The 21,583-nt window shown below is 44.4% G+C and overlaps 1 protein-coding gene across 1 annotated transcript in view; it reads right to left on the bottom strand.

Moving 5' to 3' along the window:
• LOC120978795 (GTP-binding protein Rhes-like) overlaps window positions 1-21,583 on the bottom strand; it is a 196,799-nt gene that overhangs the window by 139,886 nt on the left and 35,330 nt on the right. The window contains exon 2 of the mRNA XM_040407143.1: window positions 13,255-13,534. Coding sequence (XP_040263077.1) covers window positions 13,255-13,525 — 271 coding nt within the window. The 5' untranslated portion in view covers window positions 13,526-13,534. The remainder of the gene's footprint in view (window positions 1-13,254; window positions 13,535-21,583) is intronic.

Genomic DNA, 21,583 nt, shown 5'->3' with positions numbered 1-21,583 from the left:
GTGAACAGATCAAAACACTGACAGAATCCATGGATGGCAGGCTTTTGAGTGTCCTTGCAAAGAAAGGTGGCTATATTGGTCACTGATTTGTTTTTGTTTTGTTTTTGAATGTCAGAAATGTATATTTGTGAATGTTGAGATGTTATATTGGTTTCACTGGTAAAAATAAATAATGGAAATGGGTATATATTTGTTTTTTGTTAAGTTGCCTAATAATTATGCACAGTAATAGTCACCTGCACACACAGATATCCCCCTAAAATAGCTAAAAATAAAAACAAACTAAAAACTACTTCCAAAAATATTCAGCTTTGATATTAATGAGTTTTTTGGGTTCATTGAGAACATGGTTGTTGTTCAATAATAAAATTAATCCTCAAAAATACAACTTGCCTAATAATTCTGCACTCCCTGTATATAAAAAAAACTAGCAGAAGGACCCGGCTTCGCACGGATATATTTCACCTATTTCATTTTATGTTTCCGTGTGTCGTAAAAAGATATCAACAGTTCCCCCATAATAGTGACCTCTACAGTACCCGCCCAGTGGCAACGCCAAGGAGGGGCCAGAGGGGGCCACGGCCCCCCCTACATCACGCTGTGCCCCCCATGTGCCCCCCCAACTGAGCGGCCGCAGCCGGGCACTGGGAGATGAGCGCTTCCATTGCGTTCATCTCCCTAGTCATCAGCCTGTTCAGCCTGTTCTAGCGCAGCGGATAGAGCAAAACGTTTTTTACCCCTATACACGGCGCCAGTATCCCTTAGATCAGCAATATATACGGAAGATGAAAGCAGTTTGTGTTTTCAGATAAATTCAGAGTTTTTTGTGTATTTAAAATTCAAATTTCAATTTACTGGCATGTATATTCCCACCAGTTAAGGTAGTGGCTGTGATGTCATATTAGAAAATATATTGGATATAAAAAATATTAAAAGCAATTTTTACTCACTTCACCCAGGAGGCACCGGATGGGATAATCACAAAACACCCACCGGATAACCTCCTGCGCCTGGGTCGCCTATAAGATCCCACGGAATGACAGCAGTCCAGTCGAGCTTCTTGTCAATCGACTTTTATTCAAACCACAGGGTAGGGTGAAGGAATCTTGCTCTACGCGTTTCGGGGTATAGAGGACCCCTTCATCAGGAGCATATGACATCATACATCTTTTGGGGGGTATAAATACACAAGCTGTTTGTGGAAAATGCGCCAAAAAGCGCTGGAAAACGTCACTTCCGGTTTGCGTTCCAGCATGGAACGCACCGGGAGCGGCGTTCCCTCATATATGCATATATAGTTCTATACAGATCGCAGTATGTAGGTAATAAAATACAATTTCAGTAGTAGTAGAATGCAATTTTTGGTTGTTTTAACATGGAATTTGTCTTGCCGTCTGTACAGGGTCCTTTGTGTTACTTCCGGTTTGTGTTCCACTAGGAACAAGCCGTATTGGATCTCAGCTGTTACCTGATATCGGAACGTCACTTCCGGTATGCGTTCCACCATGGAACGCATCGGAAGTGACGATCCACTCATGCAAAGGACTCGACTCGGGCGATGTAAAGAGACTATTTCTTCATATATATATATATATATATATATAAATCTCTATTTTTGTTTTGTTTAGATTGCTAGGATCCTGCGACCAGGCCTCTTATTGTTTTTTATTTATTATCGACTTGGAACATTTTCTCCATATATATTTTCGTTCTTAAGTAACTTCCGGTCTGCGGTTCACCCTGGAACGCATCGGCAATTTCTATTTTCCTGTAATAGGAGACATGATTTTTTGTGTCTATCTTCCTCCATATATATATATATATATGTGTAAGGGGTATGGTCGGAGGGAAGTGAATGTGTGCCCCGGATGACCATGTATATGTCTGTGTGTACATGAGGCCACAAGGGTGTCAACAAACATATACACATGTACACATACATATACGGAAGTAAGCGATACATTACAAAAAATTGAATTTCATCAGAATAAAACTTCCTAACGGTATAAAAAATGTTGTTACATCGTTGTTTTTAAAATTATTAATAAAATTATTAGTATTGATTAATAGATATCTTAGATTGCAAAATGACCGTATAAAAAATATAAATAATATATGATGTAAAATACACACATAAAATATATATATATAATATGCACATAAATATGATTAATCTGGATCCTTTTATAAGAAGTGGTGTGTTGATATGTATAGCATTATATTCTATTGATTGAAATATTCGAAGAAGCATAATTGTTGATGCGCTAGTTTTGTTGATTTCTTATATATATAAATATATAGATATATAAATAAATAAATAAATAAGATGTAGCAGAAATTTAATAGTTCGAATATTCAAGGGTCTCATTCAGTCCAAAAGGGGCAAGGGTATTGAGTTTGTAAATCCAGTGCATCTCTTTGCGACAAAGTTGCTGGTCTGATGTTTGAGCGGTGCTCGTTCACCGCTCAAACATCAGACGGAGTATTCTTACCCACAGCGTCTCGCGACACTATGCAGAGACTCATAACAGTGACCCATCAAGCCTGAGGGTGTCACCGTTAGAACAGACACACACCTACCAGCAACTTTGTCGCAAAGAGATGCACTGGATTTACAAACTCAATACCCTTGCCCCTTTTGGACTGAATGAGACCCTCAGGGGCGTACATAGAAATCCTTGGGCCCCATAGCAAGAATCTTAATGGGGCCCCACTAACTCCGTCCACTGGCCCATCCCACCACCTGCCCTGGCTTCTCCCCTGCCATACCCCCAGCAGTTGCAGCCGTGTAGACATTAGGAGCTACTTTCACACTTGCGTTTCCATTTTCCGGTATTGAGATCCGTCATAGGGTCTCAATACCGGGAAAAAAAACGCTTTTGATTGTCCCCATTCATTGTCTGAGGGCACTGTCCACTATAAGCAGCACACAGGGGGTGCTATGGTGGTGCTGGCATAATAGTATACCAGTGCCACCATAGCCCCCCTTGCCTTATGAACTGTCAGAACCTCCTAATGCATACCTCAGCTGCTGCAGAACATATAAAGCTTCGTTCACATCTGTGTTGGGGCCTCATTCGTGGATCAGCTCATAAATGCTGGACACAATTTTATAGCCTGGAAGATGGAAACCTGACAGATCTCATCATAGTCAGCGGGATCCGTCAGGTGTTGTCGTCCATGAAGTGCCAGATCCGGAACTGCGGTGATTTTCGTTGTTGTGCTCCTATGACGGCAGAACAGCGAACGTCACCAGCACAGAAGTGAACAAGTAATACACACCTCAGCTGCTGCAGAACATTATAATAGTGACAAGGGAACTACAAGTCTCATCATCACCAGATTATTATTGGAAATTAGGGAGCAACACAGGGAGAGGTGAAAGTGGAGAGAACTACAATTCCCAGCATGTCCAGGCTGTTATGATCAGATACAAGTAGATATTACACAGAGTATAAGGCCGGGTTCATATCACCGTTTAGTTTTCAGTTCTTCTGATCCGTCAGATAAACAGAAAAATAAAGAAAAAAAAATGAGCCTGTATTTCAAGCATCAGTTCTGCACATTTGGCATCCGTTTATGCCATTTCTGTCGGAGATCCGTTATTTTAGACAGAAAAAAGTCCTGCATGCAAAACGGAAAACTAAACTGTGATGAGAATCCAGCCTAAGAAAAGAGAACTACAACTCTCAGCATGTCCAGATTATAGGACATCATCTAGTTGTACCAGGTAAGAGCTTTAAAAAGAAATAACTATAACCCCCAGTATGGCCAGACTTATTATGGGTCATCAGTATACATTCCAAAGAGAGGGTATAAGAGGAGAGAACTACAACTCCCAGCATTACCAGCCTGTACTAGGGCATACGTTTAAATTACATTGAGAAACATATAATACGACAAAACTACAACTCCCAGCTTTTCTAGGATGTTATGTTATCCCAGAACACCACTAACCTCTCCTTCAGGCACCACACAGAAGCTCCGCCCCCTCACAGTGATATGCCACAGGTCTTTCACCAATCCTCTGCACTGGTCACATGATGATGACATCACCAAAGGTCCTTTAGACTTCTGCTGCTCTGCTATTCATTGGCTTCCTGCACTGGTCACATGGTTGATGACATCACCAAAGGTCCTTTAGACTTCTGCTGCTCTGCTATTCATTGGCTTCCTGCACTGGTCACATGGTTGATGACATCACCAAAGGTCCTTCGCCACCTCTTACTTTCTCAGGTAGCCATACAAGTGTAATTAGTGGGCGGGGCCTATCCTCCACTGCGGGCCCCCTTCCCCCAGGGGCCCCATAGCAGCTGCGTGGTCTGCCTCTATTGGAGGTACGCCACTGGAGACCCTTGAATATTCGAACTATTAAATTTCTGCTACATCTTATTTATTTATTTATTTATTTATATATCTATATATTTATATATATAAGAAATCAACAAAACTAGCGCATCAACAATTATGCTTCTTCGAATATTTCAATCAATAGAATATAATGCTATACATATCAACACACCACTTCTTATAAAAGGATCCAGATTAATCATATTTATGTGCATATTATATATATATATTTTATGTGTGTATTTTACATCATATATTATTTATATTTTTTATACGGTCATTTTGCAATCTAAGATATCTATTAATCAATACTAATAATTTTATTAATAATTTTAAAAACAACGATGTAACAACATTTTTTATACCGTTAGGAAGTTTTATTCTGATGAAATTCAATTTTTTGTAATGTATCGCTTACTTCCGTATATGTATGTGTACATGTGTATATGTTTGTTGACACCCTTGTGGCCTCATGTACACACAGACATATACATGGTCATCCGGGGCACACATTCACTTCCCTCCGACCATACCCCTTACACATATATATATATATATATGGAGGAAGATAGACACAAAAAATCATGTCTCCTATTACAGGAAAATAGAAATTGCCGATGCGTTCCAGGGTGAACCGCAGACCGGAAGTTACTTAAGAACGAAAATATATATGGAGAAAATGTTCCAAGTCGATAATAAATAAAAAACAATAAGAGGCCTGGTCGCAGGATCCTAGCAATCTAAACAAAACAAAAATAGAGATTTATATATATATATATATATGAAGAAATAGTCTCTTTACATCGCCCGAGTCGAGTCCTTTGCATGAGTGGATCGTCACTTCCGATGCGTTCCATGGTGGAGCGCATACCGGAAGTGACGTTCCGATATCAGGTAACAGCTGAGATCCAATACGGCTTGTTCCTAGTGGAACACAAACCGGAAGTAACACAAAGGACCCTGTACAGACGGCAAGACAAATTCCATGTTAAAACAACCAAAAATTGCATTCTACTACTACTGAAATTGTATTTTATTACCTACATACTGCGATCTGTATAGAACTATATATGCATATATGAGGGAACGCCGCTCCCGGTGCGTTCCATGCTGGAACGCAAACCGGAAGTGACGTTTTCCAGCGCTTTTTGGCGCATTTTCCACAAACAGCTTGTGTATTTATACCCCCCAAAAGATGTATGATGTCATATGCTCCTGATGAAGGGGTCCTCTATACCCCGAAACGCGTAGAGCAAGATTCCTTCACCCTACCCTGTGGTTTGAATAAAAGTCGATTGACAAGAAGCTCGACTGGACTGCTGTCATTCCGTGGGATCTTATAGGCGACCCAGGCGCAGGAGGTTATCCGGTGGGTGTTTTGTGATTATCCCATCCGGTGCCTCCTGGGTGAAGTGAGTAAAAATTGCTTTTAATATTTTTTATATCCAATATATTTTCTAATATGACATCACAGCCACTACATTAACTGGTGGGAATATACATGCCAGTAAATTGAAATTTGAATTTTAAATACACAAAAAACTCAGAATTTATCTGAAAACACAAACTGCTTTCATCTTCCGTATATATTGCTGATCTAAGGGATACTGGCGCCGTGTATAGGGGTAAAAAACGTTTTGCTCTATCTTCTGTGCTTATATCCTCTCCATTAGGGGATCCCCCCTGATGGTGTGTTTACCCCTGGCAGCCTAAAGATCCCTCCAATATCAAAAATACAAAAAAAATATCAAAAATTTTTTTTGCCTTTGGCAAATACAAATACAGTTTTCAAATCCCTCCTCTGGCGCCCTGCTGGAAACTCTCAAAACTTCCCTTGGGAAGAATAGAGATTAACCCCCCTCCTTTTTTTCTCTCCTCCTCTCTAGCGCAGCGGGGCAGGGGAGGGAGAGGCGTGTCCCTTCCCCTTCCTCTGATAACAGTATAGTGCCTGCAGCCTATCAGAGGCCAGCAGAGGCGGCAAGATGAGGTCATCGCGCCGCCTGAGCCATACAGCGCGGGACACAGGCCGGAAGAGGCCTGCATCGCATCGCTGACATGGAGGTAAGTATCAGTGTTTTTTTTTATTTTTATATATGCACAATAGTTTTACAGGCCCATTAGGTGGGCTCTAAGCTCTTGTTACTGGGCTGGCACATTTCTTTTATATATGTACAATAGTTTTACAGGCACATTAGGGGGGCTCTTGTTACTGGCACATGGGGGGGCTCTTGTTACTGGCACATGGGGGGCTCTTGTTACTGGCACATGGGGGGCTCTTGTTATTGGCACATGGGGGCTCTTGTTATTGGCACATGGGGCCTCTTGTTACTAGCACATGATGGGGGGGCTCTTATAACTGGCACATGATGGGGGGTTCTTATTACTGGCACATGGGGGGCTCTTGTTACTGCCATATGATGGGGGGGCTCATTACTGCCACATGATGAGGGGGCTTATTACTGGCACATGGGGGGGCTCTTGTTACTGGCACATGGGGGGCTCTTGTTACTGGCACATGGGGGGCTCTTGTTATTGGCACATGGGGGCTCTTGTTATTGGCACATGGGGGCTCTTGTTACTAGCACATGATGGGGGGGCTCTTATAACTGGCACATGATGGGGGGTTCTTATTACTGGCACATGGGGGGCTCTTGTTACTGCCATATGATGGGGGGGCTCATTACTGCCACATGATGAGGGGGCTTATTACTGGCACATGATGGGGGGCTCTTATTACTGGCACATGATGGGGGTATTTTATACTTGCAAATTATGGGGGACACTGAGGGCATCTACTGGGGCACGATATATGGGGCATTTTATACTAGTACATTATGGGGGGTACTAGGAGGAAGGGGGGAGAGGAGCACTATGGGGCATTTACTGGGGGCACTATATAGGGGTATTTTATACTGGCACATTATGGGGACATTAGCTCAACTGAAGGCATTTACAAGGGGGTATTTTTTCTACTGTCACATTATAAGGAGAATTATTTCTACTGGGGGGGCATAATGGTGGGCTTTATTACTTCCCCATGGTATGACCCCCTAGTAGCAGCACCAGCCTCTCTCTGCTCTATCCCTCTGCCCCTTCTCCAAATCCTTATTATGAAATCTTTCTCATTAGGATAAAACACAACATCAGCTCCGCCGAGCCCCCCAGCCAAAGTGTTGAAGTCGTGTCCGAGATCCCCAAGGGCCAAGCCAAGTAATTGTAAGTTTTCATGTGAAATATGTTTGTTATAAACATATAGCATACACTGTGCCACAAAATATACAGTATACCGCTACACTGTGTAGTCTGTTCTATAAGCACCATTGTTTTGTGGCGGCAGACAGAAAATAATCTGGAAGTGCCCCTCCCGAGACCAGGCTCTGGTTCCGCCACTGGTCTGGACCGCTCACAGGAGTGTACATTTCTTCTAAACTGTAATCCGTATCCTCTGACCTGCAGAAATCAGCGCTCGCTCGGTAACAACTAACAGGCAGTGCCTGTAGGCTGTAGCCTGGCCCTGTTACCAAAGCTAGCCGAGTGGTGTAAGGTTAAGGTACTACTAGTAGAAATGAGCGGCCGCTAAATCCTGATTTAAAGTTAAAGTTACTGCAGGATATGGATTACAGTTTAGAAATGTCAAATGTACACTCCTGTGAGAGGCGGGGAGGGAGATCTGTGGATGACACTGTTATAGGGAGGGGGATCTGTGGATGACACTGTTATAGGGAGGGGGATCTGTGAATGACACTGTTATAGGGAGGGGGATCTGTGGATTACACTGTTATGGAGGGGGAAATGGGGATGACACATATAGCATAAGATGCTATATACGGTATGTGTCATCCACCGATCCCCCTCCATAACAGTGTCATCTACAGATCCCCCCCATAGCAGTGTCATCCACAGATCCCCCTCCCTATAAAAGTGTCATCCACAGGCAACTAGGACATGTTGAAATCTAAGTGGTTTTTTTGTGCCCGCCCCTTTAACAGTGACCTGGACAGTGACCGCCCCTTTAACAGTGACCTCCACAGTGCACACCCCTTTAACATATACCACCCCTTTAACAGTGACTTTCATAGTGGCTTCCCCTTTAACAGGGACTTCCACAGTGCCTACCCCTTTAACAGTGACCTCCACAGTGCACACCCCTTTAACATATACCACCCCTTTAACAGTGACTTTCATAGTGGCTTCCCCTTTAACAGGGACTTCCACAGTGCCTACCCCTTTAACAGTGACCTCCACAGTGCACACCCCTTTAACATATACCACCCCTTTAACAGTGACTTTCATAGTGGCTTCCCCTTTAACAGTGACTTCCACAGTGCCTACCCCTTTAACAGTGACCTGCACAGTGCCCGCCCCTTTAACAGCACCCGCCCCTTTAACAATGACCTCCACAGTGTCACAGTTAAAGGAGCGAGGATTGTGGAGGTCACTGTTAAAGGGGCGGGCACTTCGAAGGTCACTGTTAAAGGGGCAGCCACTATGAAGGTCACGGATAATGAGGTGGTCAATGTTAAAGGGGTCGTCAATGTTAAAGGGGCGGGCACTGTGGAGGTCATTGTAAAAGTGGCAGGCACTGTGGAGGTCACTGTTAAAGGGGCGGGAACTGTGGAGCTCACTGTCAAAGAGGCGTCGACAATGAAAGTCAATGTTAAAGGGGTCGTCCATGTTAAAGGAAAGGGCACTCTGGAGGTCACTGTTAAAGGGGCAGGCACTATTAAAGGGACAGGCAATGTGGAGATCACTGTTAAAGGGGCGGGCACTGTGGAGGTCACTGTTAAAGGAGTGGGCACTGTGAAGGTCACTGTTAAAGGGGCGGGCACTGTGGAGGTCACTGTTAAAGGAGTGGGCACTGTGAAGGTCACTGTTAAAGGGGCGGGCACTGTGGAGGTCACTGTTAAAGGGGCGGGTACTGTGCAGGTCACTGTTAAAGGGGCGGGCAATGTGGAGGTCACTGCTAAATGGGTGGACACTGGAGTTCACTATTAAAGGGGCGGTCACTGTTAAAGGGGCAGGCACTGTGGAGGTCACTGTTAAAGGAACTGGCACTGTGGAAGTCTTTGTTAAAAGGGCGGGCACTGTGGAAGTCCCTGATAAAGGGACAGGCACAGTGAAGGTAGATGTTAAAAGAGCAGGCACTGTGGAGATCACTGTTAAAGGAACGGGCACTGTGAAGGATCCTGCTAAAGAGGCGGCCACTATAAAGATCAATGTTAAAGGGGTGGTCAATATTAAAGGGGCAGGCACTGTGGAGGTCACTGATAAAGGGGTGGTCAATGTTTCAGGGGCGTGCACTGTGCAGGTCACTGTTAAAGGGGCGGGCACTGTGGAGGTTACTGTTAAAGGGGGGGTCGCTGTTAAAGGGGCGGGCACTGTGGAGGTCACTGTTAAAGGGGCGAACATTGTGGCGGTCACTGTTAAAGGGGCGGTCACTGTTAAAGGGGTGGTCACTGTTAAAGGGCCAGGCATTGTGGAAGTCATTGTTCAAGGGGCGAATATTGTAGAGGTCACTATTAAAGGGGCGGGAATGTGAAGGTCACTGTTAAAGGGGTGGTCAATGTTAAAGCGGCTGGCACTGTGGAGGTCACTGTTATAGGGGCCGGCACCATTAAAGGGACGGGCACTGTGGAGGTCACTGTTAAAGGGGTGGGCACTGTGGAGGTCACTGTTAAAGGGGCAGACACTGTGGAGGTCACTGTTAAAGGGGTGTTCACTATTAAATAGACGGGCAATGTGGAGGTCACTGTTAAAGGGGCAGGAAGTGCGGAGGTCACTGTTAAAGAAGCAGCCACTATGAAGGTCACTGTTAAAGGGGTGGTCAATGTTAAAGGGGCGGGCACTATGGAGGTTCCTGTTAAAGGGGCGGGCACTGTGAAAGTAACTGTTAAAGGAACGGGCACTGTGAAGGTCCATGCTAAAGAGGCGGCCACTATAAAGGTCAATGTTAAAGGGGCAGTCAATATTAAAGGGGCAGGCACTGTGGAGGTCACTGATAAAGGGGTGGTCAATGTTTCAGGGGCGTGCACTGTGCAGGTCACTGTTAAAGGGGCGGGCACTGTGGAGGTTACTGTTAAAGGGGGGTCACTGTTAAAGGGGCGGGCACTGTGGAGGTCACTGTTAAAGGGGCGGGCACTGTGGAGGTTACTGTTAAAGGGGGGTCACTGTTAAAGGGGCGGGCACTGTGGAGGTCACTGTTAAAGGGGGCGGTCACTGTTAAAGGGGGCGGTCACTGTTAAAGGGGGCGGTCACTGTTAAAGGGGGCGGTCACTGTTAAAAGGGGGCGGTCACTGTTAAAGGGGGCGGTCACTGTTAAAGGGGGCGGTCACTGTTAAAGGGGGCGGTCACTGTTAAAGGGGGCGGTCACTGTTAAAGGGGGCGGGCACTGTGGAGGTCACTGTTAAAGGGGCGGGCACTGTGGAGGTCACTGTTAAAGGGGCGGGCACTGTGGAGGTCACTGTTAACTCCTTAAGTACCAGGCTCATTTTCACCTTAAGGACCAGGCCATTTTTTGCAAATCTGACCAGTGTCACTTTATGTGGTTATAATTTTAAAACGTTTTGACTTATCCAGGCCATTCTGAGATTGTTTTTTTCGGCACATATTGTAGTTCATGACACTGGTAAAATGGAGTAATAAAAATACCAAATTTACCCAAAATAATTTACCAAATTTCCAAGTTTCAATTTCTCTACTTCTATAATACATAGTAATACCTACAAAAATAGTTATTACTTTACATTCCCCATATGTCTACTTCATGTTAGGATCATTTTGGGAATGACATTTTATTTTTTTGGGATGTTAGAAGGCTTAGAAGTTTAGAAGCAAATCTTGAAATCTTTCAGAAATTTTCAAAAACCCACTTTTTAAGGAACAGTTCAGGTCTGTAGTCACTTTGTGAGGCTTACATAATAGAAACCACCCCAAAATTACCCCATTCTAGAAACTACACCCCTCAAGGTATTCAAAACTGGTTTTACAAACATCATTAACCCTTTAGGTGTTCCACAAGAGTTAGTGGCAAATGGAGATAAAATGATTTTTTGGCAAATTTTCCATTTTAATCCATTTTTTCCAGTAACAAAGCAAGGGTTAACAGCCAAACAAAACTCAATATTTATGGCCCTGATTCTTTAGTTTACAGAAACACCCCATATGTGGTCATAAACTGCTGTACGGGCACACGGCAGGGCACAGAAGGAAAGGAATGACATACGGTTTTTGGAAGGCAGATTTTGCTGGACTGGTTTTTTGACACCATGTCCCATTTGAAGCCCCCCTGATGCACCCCTAGAGTAGAAACTCCAAAAAAGTGACCCCATCTAAGAAACTACACCCCTCAAGGTATACAAAACTGATTTTAAAAACTTTGTTAACCCTTTAGGTGTTCCACAAGAATTAATGGAAAATAGAGATAAAATTTTAAAATTTTCCTTTTTTTGGCAGATTTTCCATTTTAATAATTTTTTTTCCCAGTTACAAAGCAAGGGTTAACAGTCAAACAAAACTCAATATTTATGGCCCTGATTCTGTAGTTTACAAAAACACCCCGTTAACTGCTGTACGGGCACACGGCAGAGCGCAGAAGGAAAGGAATGCCATACTGTTTTTGGAAGGCAAATTTTGCTGGACTGTTTTTTTGACACCATGTCCCATTTAAAGCCCGCCTGATGCACCCCTAGAGTAGAAACTCCAAAAAAGTGACCCCATTTTGGAAACTACGGGATATTGCGGCAGTTTTATTGGTACTATTTTTGGTCACGGACCGCGGGGATCAGAAACTTCTGAAAGTGCTGAAAACCGCAGTTCTGAATTGACCTGCGGTTTGCAGCAATCGCCGATACAGGGAGGTCACAGGACCCCCCTCGGCATTATCAAGAAGTGCCTGCTGAATTATTTCGCAGGCACTCTGTTCCGATTACCGCCCGCCGCGCGGTCACTGTTAAAGGGGCGGGAACTATGGAGTTCAATGTTAAATGGGTGGCGGGTATTGTGAAGGTAACTGTTAAAGGGGCGGGCACTGTGGAGATCACTGTTAAAGGGGCGGGTACTGTGGAGGTCATTGTTAAAGTGGCAGGTACTGTAGAGTTCACTGTTATGGGGGAAACTGTTGATATATTTTTACGACACACGGAAACATAAAATGGAATAGATGAAATATACGTGTGCAAAGCCGGGTCCTTCTGCTAGTATTATATATATGGATGTAGTAGAGTTAACACTCATTATTTATGAGACGTGTTATCTAAACTAAATGAGTTAAGCAAACACCTTTAATTGCTTTTCAATGGCTTTTGTCTCAAGATAACGCGATGAGTTAAGAAATTTGAGTTAAGAGCTTGAGTCCTAACCCTGCTACATCTGTATAAGCTAACTAAATATCTAATGCATTAAACAGTAAAGCACAGAGCACAGCAATGACACTGCTATCTCTCTCAGAACTCCATAAAACTACAGAAAATGGCTGCTGGGGAGGTTCTTGTATAGTAAGTGGTAGGCAACTTTCCTGGGATGTTGCTAAGCTCAGACAAAGATACTGCAGCCTTCTCATTGGCCCACAAGCAAGAAGGGAGGTTACTGATGAAAAAAAAAATCTTGAATATTCGCGAATACAAATTTATACCACTATATTCTAAATCTTCGCAAATTCTCAAAGTGGTGATATTCACGATTAAAATTGTGATTCGAATATTCGCGCCCAGCACTAATAATAACAATACATTAGTAAGTGCCTTATATTAACTTCCTCTATATAATAAATGCTCTTTGCTGAAGAGAGACAACCCCTTTAAATTCTTAATTTCTCATACAGTATAATTTTGTTTTCCTTATTCAAGCTTTATTAAGATATAAACATACAGAAAGACAGTTTTAAATTATTTTAGTTCATGTTCTTACCTGTCAAGATTGAGAGTCTTCTCATAGCAGGAAAGGGATGATTGCCAGATGTGTCTAAAATGTCCAATTGGTACATATCACCTCTTATATTATATAGTTTACGGTGGAAATCTTCAATTGTTGGTGTATACTGGTCATCGAAGCGTCCATTTAAGAATCGTGAAACAATGGAACTTTTGCCCACCCTCGAAGCACCAAGGACTACCATACGATAAGAGTTCTTTGCTGGGACACTAAGTGTGTAGCTTCCACTGGAAACTGTCTTCATCATGGCTTACAGCTGTGACACAGAAAAGCCATAGAAAATTATTATGAAAATGAAGGTTTGCCAGAACAATTCAAATCCATTCTAGGTAACACCTTATTCTTTAACATCTTCAGAGAGAATAAGACCAACACATATATAAAAGGAAAAGTATCTACTGTATACTTTCATCACTATAGACAGTAGGTGAGGGTAGAAGGTACTTATTATGGTACTGTAGTGGCAGCTAAGTTGTTTTAGGTTGTTGGCTTTTCTGTAGATGTGGGTTTTCAGTTTGCTTTTGATGGTTTTGAAGGTGAAGGAGTGTCTGCTCAGTCGTGGTATAGAGTTCCAGAGTATGGGTAATGCATGGGAAAGATGGTTGTGTTAGTCCTCTTGCACACGACCGTATGTTTTTTTCAGTATTTTGCAAAAAACGGATCCGCAAATAATACGGATGACATCCGTGTGCATTCCATTTTTTACGGAACAGCTGGCCCCTGATAGAACAGTACTATCCTTGTCCGTTATGCGGACAATAATAGGACATGTTCTATCTTTAAACGGAACGGAAAAACGGATATACGAAACGGAAGGCATAAGGAGTACCTAATTTTTTTTGCGGATCCATTGAAATTAACGGTTCCGTATACGGTCCGTATACGGAACGCAAAAAATCGGAAAGTAAACTGGAAAAAAATGCTCGTGTGCACGAGGAGGAGACAAGAGGATAGCAAAGGAGGAGGAGACAAGAGGATAGCAAAGAAGGAGCTCATGTGAGGATCAGAGATTAAAGGGCTTCTGTCACCCCACTAAAGTCTTTTTTTTTTTTTTGGGCTACTTATAATCCCTATATTGCAATATATATATACATAATGTTATTAATCATTTTGGTTCAGTAGTTAATAAAAAAAACTGACTTTTATCATATGCAAATTATCTGTCTACCAGCAAGTAGGGCGGCTACTTGCTGGTAGCAGTCGCATCCTCCTTTCATAAAGACGCCCCCTCCTCATGTTGATTGACAGGGCCAGCGAACGCGCTCGTTCTCTGGCTGGCCCTGTCTGCATTAAAAATCTGGCGCCTGCGCCGTACCTGTATTCAGTCGGCGCAGGCGCACTGAGAGGAGGACGCTCACTCGGCCGCTCCTTCCTCAGTGCGCCTGCGCCGGGTGTAGAAGTGACATCATCGGCGCAGGCGCATTGAGGATGGAGCGGCCGAGCGAGCGTCCTCCCCTCAGTGCACCTGCGCCGACTGAAGACAGGTACGGCGCATGTGCGGCCTTCTCAGTGAGCTGGACAAGGAAATAAGAATAGGAAATAAGAATAAGAACAAAGAGCAGGTGGCGCTATAGTTACATTTTATTTAATAACTCAGTGGCTATACTAAATTTCTAATTAAATGCAATTATAAAAGTATTCAGATTCGGGTGCTGATTTGAAAACTGTAGAATATTTTTCATGGGACAACTCCTTTAAAAAGTCACAATGATGAATCTGGACTGAAACTAATTAACATAGATAACCAGGCCACTTGTCTAAACATTGTGTGAGTGATGTAAACATGAAAGTCCCAAAATGATTAAATGGATGAGCCCAAAAAGTTGCAAAGCACTATTTTCTGACTTTTTGAAGCCAGAATTCTGCAGTGCAGGGCATGATACATTCTAACTGTGATTGGTAGTTCTGGATGGGAAGGGGATGAGTGCAGAAGAGGAATCAAATTTTTAACAGGTTCCTTACTAAACGGGGAATGGCTTCACTGAACATATATAGAAAGACACTACACATACATACATCATATATATGCTATGCACACATAAATAATAATCAAAATAAATGGCACTCACCATTAACGATAGCAATACTGTAGCTACTTTAGTGCATCATTGCAGGTAATATAAGGAAGACAAACATATGAAAATCCATCTTGAGATAGTATCAGAAGACACAAAACAGCCAGTGGTTGATCTACATGTTTCTGCATACCATGTATTACCTGCAATGATGCACTAAAAATAAAGTTTGCCACTATTCTCAAAGGTCAGTACTTTATATTGAACGACTACTATCACTGATAACCGGAACACCATTATTTACTGGCAATATGGAACTACTGATCTCAGAAGAATGATTTGCATGATTACTGACACTTTTGTAATGCTGACATTTCTGTTAAAGAAAAACTTGGAAGATAATTGAGGACAAGCTACACGTACAGAATTAATTCAGAAAAAAAGTAGAAATTAACGTGCTTAATTAAAAACAATACCTTTATTATTACATGGGTTATAGAGCTAAAGCAGTTTGCTCAAGTGATATCCTATATAAGATGAATATTTTACAAAAAACTCCTACTATAGATAGGATGGACAATAGAATCAATATTAACTGGGAGGCTGGGGGTGGTAGGTAAATCTGTGGGAAAGATCTTTCCCTAGATAACCCTATAGATCTAGTATCCTATGCACAGGGATGTTTCCTGATGGTGGAGACACCCTGCCCCCGTACCTAAGTCTTTCTACAGCCCTAGTGAAGCCCTACTCACAGAACTGGATCAGAAGTAAATTAATCCAGAGAAAAAACAAAAAACCCATACAGATGTAATAGTGTATAAATGAAAACAATCCCAACGCGTTTCAGCTGCATACAGCAGCTCATCAGGAGGTGATATAAAATAATGAACGTAGGGAGTAAAGAAAAATAGGGAGATATAAATAAAGATGATACTTAGCTCCTATATATACTCTGTTATGCTGTATTCACAGATGAGAACCTCTGTCATTTAGATGATAAGATCGATCAGAGGGGGGCCCCCTAAGACAGGTACAGCAGGTATATGGGAAGCTGGAGCTGGCCACTTCCATAATTTATCCATAATTTTCCTATAAACGGTGTCTGCAGTGAATTGTCACATCTGCACTGCAATAGCGTGTGTGTGTGTGTGTGTCAGGCCCAGATATTGGGAAAAATATTAGCGAAAACAATAATTTTTTTCCATAATTTATCCACACTTTGCCTATAAACTGTGTCTGCAGTGAATTGTCACATCTGCGCTGCAATAGCGTGCGTGTGTCAGGCCCAGATATTGGGAAAAATATTATTGACAACAAATGTATTTTTTCCATAATCTATCCATAATTTTCCTATAAACAGTCCCTGCGGTGAATTGTCACATCTGCGCTGCAATAGCGTATGTGTGTCAGGGCCAGATATTGGGAAAAATATTAGCGAAAACAATTATATTTTTTCCATAATTTATCCATATTTTTCCTATAAACGATCCCTTATAACATATAACATTTAATATGAAGAAGGCGAGCATTATGGGATGGGGAAGTGGCCGTGATGCTGATGGTGCACGCAGAGGCCGTGGCCCTGGGCGTGGTGAAACTGTGCCTGCTGCAAGAAAAACAATCATCCAAGATACCTAGCTTCATGTCCCAGTTTTCAGGGCGGCTCAGGAGACCACTCTTGAAGTCAGCCCAGTGCGAGCAGGTCGTTGGTTGGATTGCAGCAGATAGTGCTTCCAGTCGGTTAAGCACCTGTCAAGGCCTTTGGTGTGTGCTGTGACACTTGACCACGCTTGCTGTTGCCTGCGGCAATGTGCTGCTGTGTCTGCATGTGGGGGCAGTGTCACGGCCTTTGTGGTGTGTGCCGTGACATGGTTGCCTTGCATGTTGTTTCCTCCGGCAACGTGTATTTGTTATGGTGTTTTCCCTGCTTTGGTGTGCACGGGGTTAAGGTGTGTGTGGTGGGTGTGACCTCAGGCCCCCTTATATGTTGGCGTGGTGGAGCGTGAGGTCAGTTTGTATTTTGTTGTCAGCTTGGTGTGGAGCTCTGCTCCTGGGCTGTTGTGATTATGTCTGTGTGAGCCACTGTTATTTGTTATATTGTTTTACCTTGCTTTCCCTCCTGCTTGCTTCTGTTTACCCTTCCCCACCTGTGGTGTATGTTGTATGGTGTGGGCCTTGTTTGCTGGTGTGTGTGTTCTTAATGGGGCTTGCTTTCCTTGAGGGGTTTAAGCAAACAGCTAGACTGTGAGTTTCCGGTCCATCTCGTCGGCGACAGGTAAGTCTTGATAACTTTTATTGTCTGTTGTCTTATGTATTTACCTGTCATTCGGCTGTGGCCCTGTCTAGTTGGTGGTCAGTTGCTGGGCTTCACGAGACACCATTCATCCGTGGTGAATGATGAATGGGTGGTCTCTGCCCTGTCTACAGGATTAGGGCACAGCAGGGATTCCCAGGGTCCTAGGTCATTGAGCATGAGCCCCCTTACCATCTGAGGCGGCTCATGCACTAGGAGTCTAGGGAGAACCTAGGGTTGCATTAGGAGGTGACTTGCTCCCTGTTCCCTGCTAGCTGGCTAGCAGCCACCGCCATTGCACGGCGGGGGGTTTCTCCCACGCTCCGCCGTGACAGCACCACCTTGTTTTCCACCAAGTCCAGTCTCAGTAGCCAGGAGTCTGGTCCACACAATCCTCACGATGATCCTCCTTCCTCCAACCATGTACAGTCTGGCCAAACAAGTGATCCCACACTCAAATATTCTGAGGACCTCTTTGCATCGCCATTAATTGATTTGGCCCTCTCGCCAAGCTTGCTTGAAGAGGGACCTGAGATCTTGTGCCCCGATTCCCAAACTCTTGAGCATCAAGAGCATGACGCTGGGGAATGGCAATTAGTGTTTAATGAGGTGGATGATGATGAGACAGTTGCCAATGACTCAACCGCAATTACTGTCTCAAGAGGTTGAGAAAGGATGACACACAGTTGTCAATCACTGAGGTTGTGGTTAGGTCAACAAATCAGGAGTATGATCACAGTGAGAAAGTGGAAGACGAGGTGCTGGACGACGAGGTCACTGACCCAGCCTGGGAAGGTGGCAACAAGCCGAGCGAGGAGAGCAGTACAGAGGGGGAGGGATCTGCAGCACTGCAACAGGCTGGAAGAGGCAATGGGGTGGCATAAGGTAGAAGGCGGGCACCACCAAACAGGCCCGCAACTGTTCCATGGAGCACCCCCTTGTGGAAATCTCCCTTGCCAAGGGGCAGGTGTTCCACAGTATGGCGCTTTTTTGAGGAAAGTGCGGACGACAAAGAATAGTAGTTTGCAACCTATGCCACACCAAAGTGATCCGGGGTGTGAACACTAGCAACCTCACCACCACCAGCATGATCCGCTACATGTCATCAAAGCACCCTAATAGGTGGGCCGAACGCCTGGGTCCATAATCTGTGTCTGCGGTTCACACTACTGCGTCCTCTTCCACTGTGTGAAGTGCTGGCCAATCCCCTGTCCAAGAAGCAGGCCCAAATGCCTCTTGCCCTGCACCTTCGCAAGCACCATCAGCGACCACATCCACTTCCCAGTCCAAGCACAGCGTCCAAATGTCATTACCCCAGGCATTTGAACGCAAGCGCAAATACCCAGCCACCCACTCACAGACCATAGCACTAAATGCGCAGCTTTCCAAATTACTGGCCCTGGAAATTTTGCCATTTAGGCTTGTGGACACTGAGGCCTTACGCTGCCTGATGTTGGCGGCCGTCCCTCGTTACGCAGTCCCCAGCCGCCTCTATTTTTCAAGGTGTGCCGTGCCAGCCTTACACCAACATGTGTCCCTTAACATCACATGCGCCCTGACCAACGCAGATACTGGGAAGGTCCACTTAACCACGGAAACATGGACAAGTGCTTTCGGACAAGGACACTACATTTCCCTGATCGCACACTGGGTAAATGGTGTGGAGGCCGGGAGTGACTCCTACCCTGAGATGGCTACCGACGCCAAGGATTGCGGGCCCCAATTCCAGTAGGGTTTCCTCCACCACCTACGTTAGTGGCTCAAACCCCTCTTCTCCTCCTCCGCCTCCTCATCCACTTCCACCTCCAAATTATCTGCGTGCAGCACCAGTTAGACATCAGTCAGTAGCTAGAAGCAGTGTAGCACTGCAATGGGGAAGCGGAAACAGGCCGCACTGAAGCTGATCTGCCTAGGGGACAAACAGAACACCACTGCAGAGCTGTGGCAGGGGATAAGAGACCTGACTGAGCTGTGGCTCTCGCCACTCAACCTAGAACCAGGAATGGTTGTGTCTGATAATGGCCGTAACTTGGTGGTGGCTTTGGAGCTGGGAACCTTAGACACATCCCATGCCTTGCCCACGTATTCAACCTTGTGGTTCAGCGATTTCTAAAAACATACCCCAATTTGCCTGAGCTACTGGTGAAGGTGCACCATGTGTGTGCACATTTCCACAAGTCACCTACCACTTCAGCCGGTCTGTCAACGCTGCAGCAGCGCTTGAAATTGCCAGCTCACGGGCTATTGTGCGTCATGAGCACGCGCTGGAACTCCACGTTCCACATGCTGGCCAGGCTTTGTGAGGAGCAGAGGGCAGTTGTGGAATACCAGATGCAACATGGTCGTCGCCTTTCCAGTCAGGTTCTGCTATTCACAAGCGAGGAGTGTGCATAGATGTCTGACCTCTGAGGTTTTATGCAACTTTATCAACACAGATGGTGAGCAGCGATAACGCAATTATCAGCGTCACCATCCCACTTCTGTGTCTACTCAAACGCTCGCTGCTCACAATTAAGGATGACGCTTTGCATGTGGAAAATGGGGGAAGACATTACACAGGTTGATAATAGCCAGACCACCCTCAGTTCGTCTTCTCAGCACAAATTGGAGGCTGAAGAGGAGAAGGAAGAGGAGCAGGAGACGTTCGCCTCCGCTACAGAGGGTAGTACCCATGGAAGTTTAATTCCATCTGTTCAGCCTGGGTGGGCAGAAGAGGAGGAAGAGGATGAGGAGATTGGGAGTGATCCTCCTGATGATGATAGCAAAGTCTCACCTGTTGGTACTCTGGCACACATTGCTGACTTCATGTTAGGCTACCTTTCCAGCGACCCGTGCGTTAAACGCATTTTAAACAACACAGATTACTGGTTGTTCACCCTTCTCGACCCCCGCTACAAAGATAACTTCTCATCTCTCATTCCTCTGGTGGAGAGGACGAGCAAAATGGAGCAATATTAGAAGATCCTTGTTGGAAAATTGCTCCAAAATTTTCCATCTGACAACACTGGCGGCAGATTCCGTACTTCCTTGGCCAACCGAGTAGGGGAGACAAGGGGAACACACAGCAGTTCCAACAGAGACAGGGCAACACTCTCCAAAGCCTGGGACAGTTTCATGACACCCGCCAGCACCCTCACCCTGATTGCGGCCCACTGCCACAAGGAGAGAAAAATTTTGGAAGATGGTGAAGGAGTACATAGCAGACCGTGTCAGCGTCCTCAAAGATCCCTCAGTACCTTACAACTACTGGGTGTCCAAGCTGGATACGTGGCACGAACTGGCACTCTACGCTTTGGAGGTGCTGGCCTGCCCTGCCACCAGCGTTTTGTCTGAGCGTGTATTTAGTGCTGCTGGTGGCATTATAACAGATAAGTGTATCTGCCTGTCAACTAAAAATGCTGAAAGGTTGACTCATAGAAAAATTAACACTCCCTGGATTGACCATGACTTCTCGACTCCACCAGAGGAATGCTGATGAACATAAAAGCACTTTACATGTGTTTTTTTTAATGTAGATAATGGACTGTATTCCCATGCACCCCTTCCACCACAAACAAGGGTATATGGTTGAATCTTCCTTTTTTCATCCTCCTCCTCCTCTTCCGTCATATCAACATGCATTGCTTATTCGTCACATATAATGCCTTCGCATACAGTATATGGCCATCAAATATAATTTTTTAGAGGGTCCGCTCACCAGCAGGCCCTCACATATAATTTTTTACAGGGTCCGCTCACCTGCAGGCCCGCAAATCAAATCTTTTACGGGGTCAGCTCACCTGCAGGCTCACAAATCAATGTGAATGAGGCCCACCTTTATGTGATATACAGGTTGTATCGGAGTGCCTCTTCCTTGTAATTTCTTGGCAGCACTTGCACTTTATATACAAGTAAATATACAGGAAAGAATGTTTTCAATCAATTTTTCCTATAAAATCAATTTTTTACTTTGGTTTTGTGCGTAAAGCCTTAATTAGATTGTGGGCCTGGTGATCAG

This window comes from Bufo bufo, chromosome 9 (assembly GCF_905171765.1).
Source record: "Bufo bufo chromosome 9, aBufBuf1.1, whole genome shotgun sequence".
In the NCBI taxonomy this organism is placed as follows: domain Eukaryota; kingdom Metazoa; phylum Chordata; class Amphibia; order Anura; family Bufonidae; genus Bufo; species Bufo bufo.
The sequence above is the reverse complement of the archived record's forward strand: the minus strand, read 5'-3'. Positions and strand labels throughout refer to the sequence as shown.